At 52.0% G+C, this 19,304-nt stretch overlaps 1 protein-coding gene across 2 annotated transcripts; it reads right to left on the reverse strand.

Annotated features, from left to right (window-relative positions):
• Nucleotides 1–890: 890 nt before the first annotated feature.
• On the reverse strand, nucleotides 891–18,418 carry Iglon5 (IgLON family member 5). Of its 2 annotated transcripts, XM_218634.10 has the most exons (8): nucleotides 18,169–18,406; nucleotides 8,257–8,335; nucleotides 7,206–7,438; nucleotides 6,186–6,305; nucleotides 4,882–5,016; nucleotides 4,591–4,711; nucleotides 3,936–4,090; nucleotides 891–2,513 (listed from the first exon to the last, which is right to left on the reverse strand). In XM_218634.10, the coding sequence occupies exons 1-8, from the start codon at nucleotides 18,245–18,247 to the stop codon at nucleotides 2,425–2,427; spliced, it is 1,011 nt and encodes a 336-aa protein (XP_218634.5). In that variant the 5' UTR covers nucleotides 18,248–18,406; the 3' UTR covers nucleotides 891–2,424. The 2 variants fall into 2 exon arrangements, 1 of the variants encoding a protein (XP_218634.5); XR_005499029.2 differs by lacking the exons at nucleotides 891–2,513; nucleotides 3,936–4,090 and having other exon boundaries at nucleotides 4,882–5,059; nucleotides 18,169–18,418.
• Between the last annotated feature and the right edge of the window lie 886 nt (nucleotides 18,419–19,304).

Genomic DNA, 19,304 nt, shown 5'->3' on the forward strand with positions numbered 1-19,304 from the left:
AGCCCCTGCCTAGAATCCCCCAGTGTGGGGCTGGGGGCGTGGCTCAGTGGTAGAGCCCCTGCCTAGAATCCCCTAGTGAGGGGCTGGGGGCGTGGCTCAGTGGTAGAGCCTCTGCCTAGAATCCCCCAGTGTGGGGCTGGGGGCGTGGCTCAGTGGTAGAGCCCCTGCCTAGAATCCCCCAGTGAGGGCCTAGGGGCGTGGCTCAGTGGTAGAGCCCCTGCCTAGAATCCCCCAGTGAGGGCCTGGGGGCGTGGCTCAGTGGTAGAGCCCCTGCCTAGAATCTCCCAGTAAGGACTGATGATACTGGGTTCAATCCCTAATACTATATATACTCAAAAGGGGGGGGTCAAGATTTTGTCTTCTTTTTTTTAAAATCATTGCCAACAGAAAGCCTGACACAAGTTAGCTTATATAAACACAGGTTTTATTGCTTGTGCGTGGGAGAGAGGGCTTCAGGTAGATTTCGATCCAGCTGCTCTACAGATGCACTCTAGATTGATTCTCCAGCCCTGCCCCTTGCCTTTTTTTGCATTACTGTCATTCTCTCAATCATAGGTTGGCCTCTTCCTCATTGCTACCCGCTTAGCCCTCCCCATTACACAGAATAGATAGAGCTACCCTGTATCCTTAGGCTGTGAGACTGAGTCCCCTTGAACAGCAGAAGAGTCTGCCTTCTTGGAGTCCGTACACTTTCTCATTAGTGTCACGAGTCACGCGCCTATCTCCGAGCCACACTTGAATAGGCTCTGCTGAGTAGCTTAAGCCAGTTGGAGTTCGCTTCCCTAACAGGCAGAGGTAGGAAAGGCGCAGAGGATTTTCTACCAAATGACCACACCTCTTTTACTGTCCACTTGCCCAAATCCTCAATGACATTGATTTCCACAGGCGGGGACTTTGGAAAAAGGCGTTTATTGGTGTGGTGGTCTCAACACTCCCCATGAATCGGAACACACGGCCCCCAGGGCCCCCCTCCCACCTCCCCTTGTAGCCCTCCCCCTCCCCACCCCATCCCGGACCCTGGGAATGGAAGACAATGTGGGATGGGGCCCACGCCCCCGTCTGAGGTACAGTCACTGCCCCTTGCCTCCCTGCCCCTCTCTGCCCTCGTCTTCACCAGGCTCTGAGTGGTGTGGTTTTGGGTGTGTGGTTACTGAATTTAGGGCTGGTGGCATGGTGCCTCTGCCTGGGCTCAGGATGTCTGTGTGTCTCCTCTCTCCCAACTCTGTGAGGCCCGATGTGTATCAAGGTAAGGTGTTCCTATACACAAAACCTGTCAGCTTCCTGTGTGGATGACAGTGACCCACTTTGAGGGAACTGCTGCTAGCACAGACTCTGGGGCAGGTGAAGCCAGGAGCTATTGCTGGTCAGTCGCTGGTGTGCATGTGTGCGTGCATGTGTGTGTGTGCATGAACATGCATGTGTGCATGCTGTGTGTGTGTGTGTGTGTGTGTGTGTGTGTGTGTGTGTGTGTGTGTGGTCACAGCAGCCTTTGGAGGTATTATGAGTTGAGAGGCTAGGGAGCAGGTTGCCAGGGAGCCCACACTTATGGGTCAGCTGCTGGGGCCCAAGGGCAGCTGGAGGGTGCCACTGTGGCCAAGGAGAGTCTGGGGGGTATGGGTGGGGCAAAGCACTGAGACAGACAGGTGACAAGTGCCACTAGCCTATCAATTGAATGGAAGCACCGATTGGCCCGGGAAGGGGGCCAGAAAGTTCAGGGGAGGGGAGGGGAGGGGAGGGACAGGGGAAGGGAGGTTTCAGGCCACTGAGCCAGTGATGGAGCCTCTGGCTGCAGGCAACTGGTGATGGAGCAGGGAGAAACAGCCTTCACGGAGATCCCCACCTAGTCACAAAGGCTGAGTGACACCTGATGCCTACCCTACCTGCTCCTTCACTAGGGAGGAGAGGGGTAGGTGTTCATGCATATATGGAAGGTAGAAAGCTGGCAATTCTCTTGTCAAAGCTTCTACCATGAAGCCCCCCATACCTACCTCCAGCCAAAGGAGGAGATGCTGCAGGGATGGGCAGGGGCCATGGGGGAGTCAGTGCCAGAGAGGGGGGCCTCCTGGTTCCCTCCCCCGGCACACTTTCACACACACACACACACACACACACACACACACACACACACACACACACACGAGCCAGTTGACAGCCTGAGCTAAGAGAGGGGTGTGGGGTGGCTGGGGGTGGGTCACAATTGGGAACGTGAACGGGTGGCGAGAATGGCTGTAGAAAGATGCATAATTTTGCGTTATCCCTCACAGTGATGGGTTCTCTAAAAGACCTTCGTCCTCCTCTTCTTTCTTCCTCTGTGGCTAAGAGCTCTTCTGTTCCCCTGGAGACCCATGGCGCTTGCTCACCCCCTTTCTCTTGCTTCTGGCCTGAGGCCCCCTGCAGGGGGAGGTGCGCTGTACTGGATGGCGGCTACATTCTCCACCACAGCCAGCTCAGGGCAGAGAGGAGGGTCAGGGGCCCCGGGGGCCTTGGAGCTGAGTTCTCCAGGGATCCTGGGCCTGGGGAAAGAGGAATGGTCAAGGAGATGCTGGGATGGGGAGGCCCCACAGGTCTCTCTCCTAGGTGCCTCCTCTCCCTTCAGCCTTTGAGGGTCTCTGTGATCAGAACTCTGGCACTTGGGTTCCCTGTGCTGCTCTTATCTGTTTTGGGTCTCCATATCTCCCAGATCGTCCCCATTTCCTTTTTGTTGGTTACTCTGGATCCTTGGGATTTGTTTTTTTTGTTTTTTTTTTTTTTGTTGTTGTTGTTGTTGTTGTTGTTTTTTTGTTTTTTTTTTTCCTTGTTAAAAATCCTGTCACAATTTCTAGCAGTCACCTTCTCGGCACACTGGAAACTTCAGGACTGCTTATGTTTGCTTGACTGGGCATTTTGTTTTTTTGTTTTGTTTTGATAACACTTTTCTTGCTTTGCTGGGGAGGGAACGTACTGATCTGCAAATGCGAAGAAAATATCCTATTTCTGACCCACACTCCAGCCCCTCACTGGGGGATTCTAGGCAAGAACTAAGCTACATCCCAGACCTCTACTTTCTATTTCACAACAAGGTCTCACTAAGTTGGTTAGGCTGGACTTGAACTTTCAGTCCTCTTTCTTTAGCCTCCTGAGTATTTGCGATGACACCCTATAACACAAGTCCCTGGCTCAGAGTCACTTTTGACCCAGCTTCTCTTGGCTTGCACCTTCTGTACCCAGCCAAGAATAGACCCCTGGGCTCTGCTCCCAAACAGCTTGGGATACTGAGACTGGATTCCTGAAGCAGCCTCCTCACCACTCTGTGTTCGGCAGTCCCTCGAACAGCAATAAAAGTGTTTGTTAGCCACATAGTGCTTAATGTTTAACAGCCTCCAGTGGCCTTGGCCTCCAGTCCAGTAAGTCCAGAGCTTTCGATCATTGACGAGAGGCTCTGAGCTGGGTCTCTAGTAGCAACCTCTAAGGCTGCCCTCCTTATCAGATTACCCTCCTTCCTGTGTCTCTGCACCCCCTGTTCTTTCTTCTACTGATTTTCGCGGTGCTCCCCTTTTTCCGATAACCTTGTCTCGAACTTACCTCCCCAATTCTGTCTATATTTTTCCATGTATACCTGCTTCTTTGATTTGTCTATCAGCCCACTTGTTTTCTATTATTTTTTTCTACTAGGTCATGGGAATCCCCAGACCTTGAACTCACTGAATAACTTCCTGCCTTCTCTTTCTAGGTGCTGAGATTACAGTTGAGCACCCCCAGGCTGGCTTTAAATAGTAATGGGGGTCCGTACCAGGCAATCACCCTACTACTATCCGAGAAATGGTTTCTTTACTCTGTGGCACTGTTGGAGTTTCCTAAATTCTGGTCAGGAGCTGTCCCTATATCTCCGCCTCCCGGCCCCACCCGTGCTCCGCCCCCTCAGCCTTGTCCCACCCCGCTGCCGGGCGCAGACGCACGCAGAAGCCGCATGGAGGCGCTGGACGCTCCGAGCCGGTTGGCTGCACGACAGGTGTAGTTGCCATAGTGCCTGGCGCTCACATTGGCGAAGAGAAGCATAGAGCGGGTGCGCTCGGTCTGCACCTTGAGGCCTTCCGCAGAGCCGCTGCTTAGCCTGCAGGAAATCCGGATCAGGGTTGGTCTTGGCCTCCCTTGGGGTGCAGTGCCCAATTCCTCCACATACACTCAGGCTCTCTTCCTCAAGAGACCTCAAGCTCTGCTATGTACCCCAGGCACCCCTGGCTTCTCCACGGATCCCGTATCCATTCACCAGGGCCACTAGAGAACATCCCCAATGTGCGTCCCTAATCCCCAGGGTCTCTTAAATTCAGCCCCGACAGTCTCTTTAAATCTGTCTTTCAGACATTTAGCATCGACCCTCGACCCCAGATCTTTGATGGAAGCGCGCAAACCCAGCGTTTATCATATTGGTTCCTGAAATAGTCTTCCAGGAACCCACAGATCCCCATAACCTAGAGATTGGACCCTAGTCTCTCAGGACCCAGGACTCTCCGACTTTGCACTGCTAAGGCTGTCCTGCTTGGTTTTGTGATTCGAGGCATAGGACCGACCTCCCCTCCCTTTTCCCTCAACCCTGCCCGGTGCAGTCCTCACAGCCTGTCATCCTTGTACCACTGGAAATCTGCCGGCGGCACAGCCATAGCTTCGCAGCGCAGGAGGGCAGCCCTGCCCAGGGCGGTACGCGCGCTGGTCACATCCGTGATGGTCGGGGGATCTGAAAAGGGACAAAGGCCAGAGCACATTCTCACTGCATAGGGACTTCGGACACCCATTTCAGCATCCTCTCACCTCAGATCTGAACTCCCACCTAGCTTTCACCGTCATGCAGCAGACCCCTCCTCCCCAGGCACCCAGGGTCAGCCCCTGTGCACCCTTGATGCTCACAATTCACTGTGACCAGCACGCGGCGGCTGTCAGGCGCCGAGTTCACCCCGTTGTGAGTAACGCATTCATATTCCCCGGCCTGGCCCCGCTGGATGTCGGAGATTTCCAGGATCTCACCCTCTGAGGTGAAGCCGTCTGTGGGGGAGGTGGGGATGGGGGGCGGGGCCGGACACAAACACTTAACACGGGACAACACGGGCACAACACGGACACACATCAGCGGGGCGGGCACAGCAGGACCTGGAGTGCCCGGGTCAGTAGGAGCCGGGAAGGTCCTGTCGGGGCAGGATGGGGCTAAGGGTTGGGTTGGGGAGCTCAGAACCCAGTGAAAAGTAGCCTAGGATTTGGGGTGCAGACCCAGGGATCTGCGATCTCCCATGTCATGCTCAGGGAACCCACTTAGGAGTAGGGAGTGAAGCCAGGATTTTGGCTTTCAAGGATCCAGGAAAGACCGACCCAGTGAGGGAGGGTCCAGAGTTCTCTTGGGGTTCAGGGAATTCATACCTGGTGTTTGAGATTGGTAATTCAGATACCTGGGTTTTTTTTGTTTGTTTGTTTTTGGTTTTTTTTTTTTGGTTTTTTGTTTGTTTGTTTTGTATTTTAAACAGATCTGGGGTCACAAAAGACCATCTAGAACTTCTATCCAGTAGGATTTAGGGTTCAGAAGACACCAAGGGGAGTATGAAGGATCATGAGGCTAGACTAGGCTTCCTACTCTCAGTTCATCTAAGGAATGGGACTGTAAAGAAGCAGGAAGATCCAGAGACTGGGCTATCTGGGGATGGAGATGAAGTGGTGTTCTGGCCTGATATATGTCAGGCAGCTTGGTGGCACCTTCTGGGAAACTGGATCTCAGAACTCATTAAGCAGGCTGTGAGTAGAGAGAAGGGAGCCCCTGATTGCCTCTGGTTCTAGGGCATTTCTGGAAATTTTACAGGAGTTGCTGAAGCTGAGGCCTGGGGACCGTTCAAACCACTAGGCTACCACAACCCTGCGGGGGTAAGGATGGAAAGGCGGGTGATAGAATGGGGGGACACTGGATGCAGCTTCACTTGCAGCCTGAGTCAGGAGACAGTCAGGTGAAGGGAAGCTAGGGTGGGGAGTGTCAGGGGAACACAGGAGCACAGGAGCACAGCCTGTACATCAGGTAGGAGGTCTCCAGATGAGGGGATTAGAGTCTGGTAAGAAATGGGTCAGGGTGGGGAGGAATCGAGTCACCAGAAGGGCTAAAAGGGAATCTGGGACTCCAGCTAGGGAAGTGGGAGACCTGCAGGGCCCAGATCATGGATGGGGAGGATCCTCACCTCGGAGCTGTCTCCAAGTGACGGTGGGCTCTGGCCTTCCCACAGCCAGGCAGAGAAGGTTCACATTGCCCCCTTCATTCACTGCTACGGGTGAGGAGATGTTCACAATCCGGGCAGGGACTGGAGACAGAAGAGAGAGTCAGGATGAGGGTGCATTACCAGCCACCCAGACCTAAGCCTGGGTCCAGCTTTAGATTCAAAATCATGGCCTGGTCCTCCTCACCTCAGAGCCAGCATTACAGATCCCATTTCTCCTCCATTAGACCCAGGGGTCCAGGCTCGGGACCTGCTCAGGCCCATGGGTGTAGACTCCACACTACAGCCCTCCACCCTCAGACTTAGGACTCCCAGGCTCCAGCTCTCCTCCCTCACACCCAGGACTGCATCTGCAAATCCTATTTCCTCAGTCCCAGGAGTCCAGACGTCAGCCACCCTCCCTCAGGACCAGGAGAGATACTCAGACTCAATCTTATTTCTTCAGACCCTGGGGTGCAGACCTCAGCCCCCCCCTCACATCACACCCAGGAATCCAGACCACAATCCTATCTCATCAGACGAAGGGGTCTGGACTTTACCCTCCTCCTTCACACCTAGCGTGCACACCCAAACCCTCCCTCCTCATATCTAGGAGCCCCCCGCCCCAAGCCTCTCCTTGGGTAATAAGTGCAAACAGGAAGAGATAGCCAAGTTGTTGTGTGTCCTCAGTGCCTAGAAGAGTCCCCACCCATGGGTAGTTTCAGACACACAGTTCAGCAAAGTCATGGAGCTGTGGAAGGGCAGCTCTTCCACTGCCTTGCTGGAGAACGACTGTGGTGCATCTCCCCCTCATGCTCAGCTTAAATCCACAAGGGCGAGGTGGCCCATGTTCCTCTCACTTTTTATCCCAGGGTAGTGAGCAGCAGTAGGCCAAGTGCACACAGTTCAGGCTGTTTAGTGGTGCCTCCTAGCCCCAACCATCCTGCAGGCCTGTCTTACTGTCCCCTCCCCATTTGTCCTCATTGTCACACAAGTGTGACTCACCATGGACGATGAGGTAGACCTGAGTGGTGTAGGGCTGGTGGCGGGTCTGGAAGGAGCAGGTGTAGAGGCCCTCATCACCGAGCCCCACCTGGGTGATGAGGATGGAGAATTCCTCGGGGGTGTTGATGAGCAGCCGCACCCGGGGGTCGCTGGTCCAACGGTCATTGCCCGCATACAGGATGTTAGAACGGTTCAGCCAGGCTACCCTGGTCACATGCTCATCAATGAAGCAGCTGGGGAGGAAGGGGAGGATGAGAAGAGAAGGCAAGAGTTTCCCCACCCATCTCCTGTATACCTGCAGAACCCGGGAGGGCAGGGCTTGCTATGCCCACTGTACAGGAGGGTAAACCAAACCTCAGAGAGGGAAGAAGTCTGGAAGCTAGACGTCTGAGGGCTGCTGTGGGTTAGAGAGAAAGGGAGGGAGAGAGGGAAGGATGAGGGGGGAGACTCAGGAGTGGAAAAAGGGTGGGGCAGAGATCCCAAGAGAGAAGAACAGAGACAAGTGGGTAAAGATAGAGAGACAGAAAACCAGAAAAATGAGGCAGAGATCGAGAGAGACAGAGAGTGAGAGCGAGAGCGAGACAGAGACAGAGATCTAAAGAGACAGAAAGAGATCTAGAGATAGATTGATAGATGTTAGATAGATGATAGATAGATAAGATAGATAGATAGATAGATAGATAGATAGATAGATAGATGATAGATAAGATAGATAGATAGATGATGAATGGATGGGTGGATGGAGAGAATATGAGGGATAATGATCCTTCTGGGGGAGAGAGCCTAGTTGAGGAAACAGGGCCCCAAAGACTGATAACCCTCCCTCTGCTAGCATCCCTGAGGTCAGGATCTTGAATCCTAATGGTTCCCATCTCTTCACTTTCACAAGAACAGAAAGGTCTATGGGTGGAGCTCAGCTTAGTGTCCACACCCTCACAGCTGGCTCCAGATGCATGAGACGTCACAGGGCTTTCACAGGCAGAATATGTCAGGGGAAGGGGAATAGCCTTGTGAAGCCCCATGCTACTTGAGTCCCTGAATTGGGATGTACCTGAGGGTGGCGTTGTCACCTTCGCAAACTGTATAGTTGTCCGCAGGTGAGCTGAACTCCAGACTCTGGGACAGCAACCCTGCAGAAGGGAGGGGATTGCTCAGCCTTGACAACTGGGGGAGGGCCAGCTGTGACAAACACTCTATTCATGGGCACATGCACACCAGCATATGGCCCTGGCGACACAGGCATCAGCCTCCACTGCCATAAGAATTTATCATTTTCAGAAATCCACACAGAGCAGACATACTCAGACTAGACCTGTATGCCATGTCCCTTCCTCTAGGTCTGCTCCGATTTATAAACAGAATGGAACTCGTGTGGAACAATGCACTTACAGAGATGGTATCCAATCACAGCCTATCCACCCAGACAAGTGTATCCAGAAACCTGTGCACCCAGACACAGGCATGCACATATCAAATGCAGTGATACAGACATGCATTCATGTCTAAGCAGGCATCTACACAAGTAGGAAGACCATGCACCCATGCAAAGTAAAGTGTTTAGAGACACATTGGTGTGCACCAGCTACGAGTTATATAATATGGAACACTGTCCTCTGGGCATGACATGATTGCTGTCTTGATATTAAAGCACCACATTACGTGTTTGCAGAATTGGACTAATATTCCCTTGTGGAAATGGTGCTCCCTCTCAAAGCATTGGTGGCAGCACAAGAATGGGTCATGCCAGTTCATTAGACGGCACATAGAAGCCCCCTCAGGAGGAGCCTCATTAACTTCGATAGGAGGTATGGGGGGCATGACTCTTCTTTGGCAGTGTTGCTGGCTGCAGATTGCCCACATTCCTGTGAGTCACTCTCTCCCATGCTCCTATGAGTCACTAACACCCACACTCTTGTGAGTAACCCCATTTGAACTCATTGGTCCACCAAGGTAGACTTGCATTTCAGAATCATTTCTTTGATGTGTTGTTTGTGCCTTGTCTGGGTGGGTAGACATTTCTTTTCGTTGTTGTTGTTGGTAGTGGTGGTGGTGGTGGTGGTGGTGGTGGTGGTGTGTGTGTGTCCTTGGAGAGGATGTCAAGTCCCCTGCAACTGAAGTTACAAGGCAATTGTAAACTGTCTGATGTGGGTGCTGGGCACTGAACTCAAGTCCTCTGCAGTAGGACTGTCCACTTCACTGTTAGCCATCTCACCAGCCCGTGGATACACGTTTATTCAAGTCTCCTCAGGAAAAGCCACACAATGCATAGATACAGCACATGTGTCTGCAGACAGACACAAATACCATGCATATACATTCAAGTGTTTAGAACTCACATGCATAAACACATGCACACAAAGAGGCACATGTGTGCACATTGACACAGAGACTGATTAGCATGTAGTATACATGCACGCAAATGTATTTACAACAACTATACATGTATACACATGAGCAGGTGTACATGCATGCACATAAACACACATTAACTCAGACATTCACATTCATGTGCAGACACATAGAGCTATCCACAAATGGGCTTGTATGCATACCTTCAGGTACTCTGTGTAGTTGAACACAAACTGCTTCACACACACACACACACACACACACACACACACACACACACACACCCCTTCCAGACACATGAGGCATGACACTGCTCACAGTACATTCCCAGACCCACTTAGCATGGTCTATACCAGTGAGGCCCAATCACACCACCACCACTTAAGTCTCTGTGGATTGGGGCCAGAGGGCTGGACCAGAGCCAGGGAGTGGGGGTTGGGTAAGTGGAGGTGGAGGAGACTGCACTGAGATGAGGTCTGGCTGGATGACCTTGGATGATTGGAGCGGGAGGGCCCTGAGTGGGCTGCCCTGTCCCCAGCCTGAGAAAAGGAGCTAATTAATCTAATGAATTAATTGCCCGTGGTGTCCCAATGACTCCCTGGGGGCCTCTCAATCAACAGCCCCTCAGGAGGGAGCTAGGACAGAACAAATGTAGCAGACTGGCTAGGACTGGGGTCATTCAGGCCATAGCCATTGCTGCTCTGTGAGCAGTCCAGACTGTGTCACACACATACAGTTAACAAAGGGATGTATATACACATACCCACCCTACCAGAAAGAACACAAAGACCAGGCTAAGCCAGCTTCGCTGTTACACACGTGGCTACAGTCCATATCAGACAGGCTCCCAGCCCTGACGCACACCTGGCAGCAGGTCAGTTGTAGAAGTCAGTTGTCTCCCAGAAGCAGATAGCCGCAAAGGCCAAACAGCATTGGTCCAGAGTCACCTCAGTTTCCCTTCATGGTTCCATTAACAACAGCCTTGCTCCCTGTACACAGCTGCAAAGTCCACTAACCCAGAATTGCAGACACATGCCTGAGCAGATACCCACTGTACTCAGTTTGGAAGGCTCTGGGTCCCACTGCACCATCTATCCAAGGAGACAGACAACCTCATTGTCACATCCCCTCCAACAGACAGGGGCTGTCCTGTCTAAGAATCTGTTAAGTAAATCACTCTGTCACCTCTGATCAGGTTGTGCTTGGCTGAGCATGAGCTCATGCACATGCACACACACACACACACACACACACACACACACACAGAGATACACACACACAGATACACACACACAGACACATACACACACAGACACACACACACACACACACACACACACACACACACACAGAACAAGTTTGAAAGTCACAGACCAAAATACACATCCAGACTAAAGGAAGTGAGGGGATGTGAGATTTAGTTTAGGAATACAGCCCATGTGTGGTAACAAGATCCCTTCCTAGGGGCTGGCCAACATAGACACACCCCACAGCATACTAAGCTCTTGTAGTTTTGTAGACGAGGCCCTCAACCCCAGCCCATTGAGGGCTGGAGTTTCCTGGGTACTGTAGGGTACCTAGCTCCCCCACCCCAAGTTGTAACAATACAGGACACCCTCAGATATTGCTGGAAGTCCCCTGTGGGTAGCAGACCTTTCTCCACTATCCTAGTGTCTGAAGAGAGGACAGAGGGGACGAGTGAGCTGTCCAAGGTGCCAACTTTTGGAGCGGACATGACCAGTCCCACTCACACAGGGGACAGGGAATGAGGGACCTAGGATAAAGAGCGGAAGCCTCAGACATAAGAAGTAGCTCAGCCGTGGTCCTCCAGTCAGAGAGGCCATCAGGAGGCAACCCTGGCTTCAGGAATCTTCCCAGCACTACCATGGCCACTTCTGAGACCTCCAATGGCCCCCGGGACCAACTGTCAAGTCTCAGTATCTCCGTGTCACCCTCCAGCCTCCACTTCCCTGTCTTGTATCCCAGATATGCCTCTCTCTGCTCCTCAACCCACTGACCCCTCAAATCCCTTCTTCTACAGTGCCTCAGGTGAACTCTGGCCTTTGTGCTGAGGTCATACAACCTTGAATCAAAGTAGTCTTATGGACAGTCCTAGGAGACATGTGATAAAATGAGCCTGTCACTCAATGGGCCGTAAGCACCTTGTCTGTGAATATGGATACCTCAGATCTTCATATGGGTATCAAGACAAAAGGAAAAACCAAACCAACCACAACAATCAAAAACAAAACAAACAGAAACAAAAACAAAAACAAAACAAAACCCAGACTCTGGGATCTGAGCTGGGCAATGTTGACAGAGTCCCATTCCTTCTCTGGGCTTCATTCAAAGAGGGTGGAGATCAAGTCAGGCAGTCATTCATTTACACAAAAACAATCATTTTGTTTGTTTTGTTTTGAGGCAGGGTTTCTCTACATAGTCTTGGCTGTCCTGGAACTCATGTAGACCAGGATAGCCTCAAACTTACAGAGATCCACCTGTCCCTGGCTCCCCAGTGCTGAGATTAAAGGCATGGGCTGCCATGCCTGGCCGCAGAGACAATCTTAGGAGTTCACTGAATGTGAATCCTGATATTGCCTGACTTTCCCAATTGTTACTGTACTGGCTGGTTTTGTGTGTCAATTTGGCACAAACCAGAGTTATCACAGAGAAAGGAGATTCAACGAAGGAAATGCCTCCATGAGACCCAGCTGTAAGGCATTTTCTCAATTAGTGATCAAGTGGGGAGGACCCATTGTGGGTCCGGTCCCTGGGCTGGTGGTCTTGGGTTCTATGAGAAAACAAGCTGAGTAAGGAGGGAAGCAAGCCAGTAAGAAACATCCCTCCATGGCCTCTGCATCAGCTCCTGCTTCCTGACCTGCTTGAGTTCCAGTCCTGACTTCCTTTGGTGATGAACAGCAATGTGGATGTGTAAGCTGAATAAACCCTTTTCTCACTAACTTGCTTCTTGGTAATGATGTTTATGCAGGAATGGAAACCCTGACTAAGACAGTTGCCATGTCTAGGGCCTCCTCTAGGGCAGCAGCATGATCCTGTGAAATGCCTGACCTACAGTAAGCCTCAAAAGATGTTTAGTGTACTAATGCGTAAACCCTGCTAGGACCACTCCCAGGGTCCCACAGAACTTGGGTACACTCCATTATGACTAAATCCACACATGACACCAATCTCCTCCACAGATTAGATATGTTTTAGGGGGAAAGCCTCATTGTGACTCAGATCTATGCCCCTAGTACCTCCCAACTCCCACTGGAGTTGTCTTGGAAATAACTGTTGGATGAAAAATGTGAATGGATGGATACCTGTGACTCTTCAACTCTTGAACTCCTTCTCATTCCTCAAGACCCCAACATAAATACCCCATTTAGGAAGAGCTCTGTGACTGCTCAGGGAGAGCCTCCATGCCCTGTTCTAGGTGGCAGGTTTAGATGTTTATAGCACCTCCCTCACCGACCTGGAGTTTCTGGGTGATGCAATTAAACACCAAGATTCAGTTATTTGTACTTTACGTGTACCTATGTCTGCCTATGTGCATTTCTGTGCATCACGTGCATGCAGAAGCATCCAGAGAGACCAGAATAGGGTGTTGGATCTCCCAGAAGTGGAGTTAGTGGCAGCTGAGAGTTGCCATATGGGTACTGGAAGCCAAACCCAGGTCTTCTGCAAGAGCAGCAAATGCTCTTACCCACTGGGCCATCTCTTCACTCCCACATGGGTTTTGTCATGGTTTTGTTGGTGGTGGTGGTGGGGGGTTGTTTTTGTTTTTTGTTTGTTTGGTTGGTTTTTGTTTGCTTGCTTTTTTGTATGTAAGGACTGTGCCTTACTCGGATCAGGGAGGGGTCTGTGGAGAGGAAAGAGAAGGTTCTAAAGACATGGAACATATTCCAGAGGAACCTAGGAAGCCGAGTGTCTACCCTGCCATGTCTCGACTATACATCCCCATGGACTGAGCCTCAGTTTCCCCATCTGAAGAAAATGAAGAATAAGAATCCGACGCAAGTGTTTCTGAGTGGTGCCTTGAACTGAGTCAAGCAAATGGCAGGCTTAACTCTGCATCCGGCACACAAAGTAGCCTGGCAGGCCTAAAAGCACATTCTTTTTTCTTTTTTCTTTTTCTTTTCTTTTTTTTTCTAAAAGAATTGCAAACTGCTTTCCCTGACCTGGTGTCATTCTCCCTGGCTGGGGCAGAGGAAGGACTGTCTAGTTGGCTGACACCTCTGAGGTCTGCCATTCCTGCAAGACATCCTGTTAATACGTGTTCTAGCAACCCTGTCCTAGCTTGCCCTAGGAGAAAAGGTAGAGTCTCAGGATTAAGGGCCACCTCTGTCCATCGGGTACAAAAGTCCCTCCATCTCTCCGGGACTCAGTTTCTCCGCTGGCAGATGAAAATGGTGATTAGCCTACCTCCTTTACTGCATCGAGGGTGGATTAGAGAGCTACTGTGAACGTCCGGCTTGATGGCTCATCCCTGTTAACAGTTGGAAAGTGAGGTGGGAGGACTGCCCCAAATTTGAGGTCATCTTAACCACAGAGTTCCAGAGCTAGCCTGGGTTATAGAGAGAGTTCCAGGCCAGTTGGAGCTATATAGTGAGGCCAGGTCTCAAAACTACATAAATAAATAAATAAATAAATAAATAAATAAATAAATAAATAAATAAATAAATAAGAAAGAGAGCGGAAAGGCTGGGAGGCATCCTGTGAGGTCAGGGCCCTGCTCTTGTGAGATTTCCAGTCTAGACTAACAGAATAAATCAATAAATAGAGGCCACAGACAAAGGAGGAAGAGATTTCTGACAAACTCTGTGTCCAGAAATTAGAGGTAAGACTCTCTGGGAATTTGGATGAACCCCAGGCAAAGCTGGGATTCTTGGGTGGGGACTGGATCTACAATGACCCCATAGTCCTTGGAGGTATGGCTAGTGAGGAACCCGGGGTCTGGAGACTTTGTGGGAGTTCCTGTAGGCTGCCCAGAGAAGGCCGAGGAAGGAGTAATCTCTGACATGACAGGCACCCAAGAGCCCACCTCTCTGCTCAACTCAGGAGCCTTGGGGTCTCCACCCAGGCAATGCCATACATCAAGTCCTGCTTTTCTGCAGGTTTCCTTGGGACCTGTTCAAGGCTGGTTTCTTCCTCAGACTTTCACCCTCTTCTCACCTTCCTAGGGGTGGCTTTCTGGATGTCCCCCATCTAGAATGGACAGCACATTCTCCAAGGCACTTTCCGTCTCTCCCCATTATGCGATACTCTCTGAGATGAACTATCTACTTGTTTGCTAGGTTTTTTCCCACATTTGATTCTTGATGTGTCTTCTTCCCACTATAGACTCAGAGAGAGAGAGAGAGAGAGAGAGAGAGAGAGAGAGAGAGAGAGAGCTTGCCCCCTCCCCTGAACCACACACATCATGTTTCTCCGGAGCTTAGAACAAAAGTGTGCGAAATATTTGCTAAGACAATGAAGCAGGTGTGGTAGACACGATTGTAATCCTGGTGCAGAGGACACTAAGGCACAACAACTGCTCGGAGTTTAGACCAGCTTGGGCTAGCCACAAAACAGGAAAACTACCTGACTACCCACTGAGTTCCAGACCAGCTTAGGCTGCCAAGGCTGATGGCCTGAGTTCGATACCCTGGACCCACCGAGGTGGAAAGAGAACTGAATCCCACAAGCTGTCCTCTGACCTCCAACACACAAATATGTAAATACAATATAAAAATATAATATTATAAAAAAGCAAAATGGGGGGAATCAACAATCAGAGCCTGGTATAGGGAATGGTCAGTGGGGTGGAGGGAATGGTCAGTGGGGCGGCACTGGACTTCATCCCTGACTGCTGTGCGCACTGCCTTCTCCCCTCCAGCTGCCCCGTGAGCAAGAGGCATCCGCCTATCAACTCACTCGCTCTGCTTTTTGATGCTGTAAGCTTTGAGACAAGGTTTCAAATAATCCAGGTTGTCTTAATAGCAGAGTCTGACCTTGAACCTCTGGTCTTCCTGCCTTTGCCTCCCAAGTGCAGGGAAAACAGGTGTGCAAGCATTCTACCAACTGAGCCACATCTCCCCCCAGTGTAGTTTCATTTTGTGGGTGAATATGTAAATGTGTGGATGGTGTCGGCAGGTTAGGCAGGGTAGGGGGCTGGAGGGGTTAATTGACGGTTCATAGTTACACAGGCAGGGAGGTTTTGCTAAGTGTAAATAAGCCAGCAACAGAGAAATGGGCTGACATTTCTACTTTAGGATGAAAACACTAGCAAGAACCAACCAGGCCTTCTTTGCTTTGCATTGAAAGTTATGAGGAATGACGTTGTGAAAGGAAGAGAATGCTGGAGGAGTGTGCTTCTCTGCTGCCTGGCTCCTGATCCATTGGCTTCTCTCAGGTGTGTGTTAGAACTGGGCATCGTAGCTCACATTCATAGTCCCAGGATCTAGGAAGAGGAGGCAGGAGGATTGCCTTCTGTCCAAGGCCAGAAGCATGGTCTACAACTATGGCTACGTATAGAGACCTTAGCACGCATATATGTGCATGTATGTGTATGTAATGTATATGCCTGTAATCACAGCATTTGGGAGGCTGAGACAAGAAGATCGTCTTGAATTTCAAGGCCAGGCCAGCTTGGACTGCACAGTGAGACTGACTAAAAAAATACATGACTCTATGTGAGCAAGCTGGGGTCAGGCTCATACATGTTCCTTGTGAAAAACATGGATAAAACATGGATGCATACTTCACAGAATGCATCCCCTCCAAAGTAACAGTGGGGTACAAATGGGGCACCTACCCAGCAGGTAAATATATCACCCCACTGGGTCTCACCTTCTCTCACTCTCAGTTTTCAGACTGGGTACCCAAGGCCAGAGACTTGATCAAGGTCATATGGCTTTGTCAAAGGTCCCCTCACCCCAGGGGCATGCACACAGTAGTGGTTTCTGAGATGTCCCAGATTAGCAAATGGGACAGTCAGTACCCTAAGGAGAGAGCTGAGGAGCAGTCAGGGTTCAAAGACATACAGGGAGGGGAGGAAGAAACATGCCAAACTGAACGAGGATACAGTATAGAAGAGAGGGAGTTAGGAAAGAGGAGAGACTCAAACATGAGGGAGATGGAGCTCAGTTCGGCAGAGGTGTCACTGTGCTGAAACCAGCAGGGATGGAAAAACAGCCCCAGGAGACAGGGAATGTCACCATCAAAAAACAGAGACTGGAGACAGGGTCCCATTAATAAGCCAGAAGCAGCCTAAAGTAACAGGAGAGAAATGTACCCAGCCTGTGGTCACCAGGGCAGGCAGGGCTCAGCCTTGTACTGTGGTGAGTGGTGGACTTTCTGGTCTGTGCCACTCCTGGCAGAATCCATGCCCTCCCCCAATGGATCTGTGCGTGGGCGTCCTGCGTGGACGGGGTTCGTTATGGGACTCTCCAGTCTGCAGGTGTGGCTTGGCTGTGAAGCCGGGACGTTTGTGTGGCTGTGGGTGACTCGATTGGGAGACCAGATTGCTGTTTCCCTTGGGGCTGCTGGGGTCACAATGTTGGGGACTGCTGTCCCTGATGGCATAGCATGACCCTGATTCTGTGATACTTGATTGGACAAGGCTTGGAGGAAGCGATGTGGAAACACCAGATTAACACTTTCCTGGCTTCCTGGGTTCCACAGCTCAGCCTTCTGCCCCATCCCTCTTCCTCCTGTGCCTTGGGGCCATTTCCTTGACTTTACTCTCCTTGACAGGCCCTGCAGGGAGGCACAGTCTAGACACATCCTTAGGCAGGACTCATTCCTGCTGTTACAGAGGATCTCCAGGCCCACTGAACTGGTTGAGACTAGTAACCTTGTGACCCTGCATTAACTCTTCCTGCCCTGCCTTCTCCAGCCCAGCCCCCCACCCCTTCATCCATCCAGATATTCATTCAATCAAAGGCTTTGGATTTCAGAATTCTTAGCCCAGCACCTCAACTTTCTGGCTTTCTAGGACCATCTCCCAGTTAACTGCAAGCACCCCAAATGCTGAGAGGAAAACGCAGATAGGGAGTTTCAACTCCTTTCCTGATCTGAGTCTGGGGATTTCAGTCTGGACATTCTGTCCTCATTCCTTGCTAACCCTGGGAACACGTTCCCTCCTCTACCTTCACCTAAAGACGCAGAGCCCAGTCCCCAGGCAAGGACCTCCCCAGGCAAGGACCGCACAGGGAACCCTCTCCAAAACGCAAAGACAAGACCCTTTCACAACACAGGGCATCATTCCAGGCCTGGTACCCCAACTCAGTTTGGAGACCCTGCCCAGGTGAGGACTGTCACACCAACGTCTGAGCCTCTCCCTGACCTACAGCGGTACATTCTTGCCGCCCCAGGCCGGCAGCAGGTGTCTGAGACCCCCTTGCTGGTGATGGAGCAGCTGACCAGATGAGGACGTGTATCCCGGTGCCCCAGCGCGCATCCATGCACCCAAGAACCCCCTGCCCAGCTAAGGACTGCCGCTCAGGTCTCCGGCTCCAGACCTCCGCAACCCCCCGGGGGGAACTCCCTGTTTGCCCCCGCCCTGGTCCTGTACCCCTTCCCAGGATCTCGGGGTTCCCCGCCGAGCCCCCCGCCCCCGGCGCTGCGGTACCTCGGCTGATGACGGCCAGGCCGGCCAGGGCGGCGGCGGCGAGGAGCCGGAGCCGGGCCCCGGGCGCAGGGGGGGGCATCGCGGCGGCGCGGAGGGGGAGGGGAGGGGGCGGTCGGGGCGCGCGAGCCTGGGGGAGAGGGGGAGGGGGAGGGGAACCCCGCCTGCGGCTGCACCGGCCCGGGGGGCGGCGGGGGCGGGGGGAGGGGGCTGGGGGGGCGCGACGAGGTGGCCGGAGCTGCTGCAGACCCAGGGAGGGGGGGTGGCGCTGACGGGCAGGGAGAACGGCCAATCAGGGCAGGAGGGGGGCCGCGGAGGCGGGGCCGGGGGGGTTGCTCGTTGGAGGGAGAGGCCTTTGTTACTGTGGCCCTGCCCCTCCTCCGCCCTCCCCCGGGCGACCGGCGTCCTCCCGATCTCCAGAACCCCGGCCTGAGATGCACTTCATCCAGCTGCCTCCTGCTGAAGGAGCCCAACCCTCCTCCAGACTCTGGCTCTGTCCCTCCTCCCTCAGACCCAAGGTGCACAGACCCCAGCGTCTCCTCCCTTAGTCATAGGAGTCTAGACCCAATCTTCATCTCTCAGACTCAGGTGCAAGAGCCTCAGCCTTCTTCCTCAGATCCAGATGCACAGACCTCAGCCTCCTCCGTCAGACCCTGGGAGTCCAGGACCCAGTCTCCTTAGAGTTCAACCTCAGCTTCTTCCCTCAGATCCAGAAATCCAACTCCCATAAAGAACAAATGAATGTAATAATTTACTTAATTTTTTTTGTAAGAGCTAAGTCAGCTAAGCTAAACAACAGGGGAAATAGTTCTCTTTTCATGTTTGTGATGGGGGGTCCCCATTCTTTGGGTTCAAGACAGCTGGCATAAGTTGCAGAATCCACTGAATCACTAAATTTAACCCAAAGCCTTGGGCTTGCCAGACAAGTCATATACCCCTTAGTCAGCCCCCATCCCTTCAATGGGGGACTCTAGACAAATGCTGTACCACCGAGCATGCCCCTGTCCTCTCACTGGAGGGGATTCTAGACAGATATTCTAACTCTGAGTCACACCCAAGGCTCTCAATGTAGGGTTTTAGGCAGGGACTCTCACAGAGTCACACCCCTAGCTCGTTACTTGGCGATTCCAGACAGGCAG

The sequence above is a fragment of the Rattus norvegicus genome, chromosome 1 (assembly GCF_036323735.1).
Source record: "Rattus norvegicus strain BN/NHsdMcwi chromosome 1, GRCr8, whole genome shotgun sequence".
NCBI classification, from domain to species: domain Eukaryota; kingdom Metazoa; phylum Chordata; class Mammalia; order Rodentia; family Muridae; genus Rattus; species Rattus norvegicus.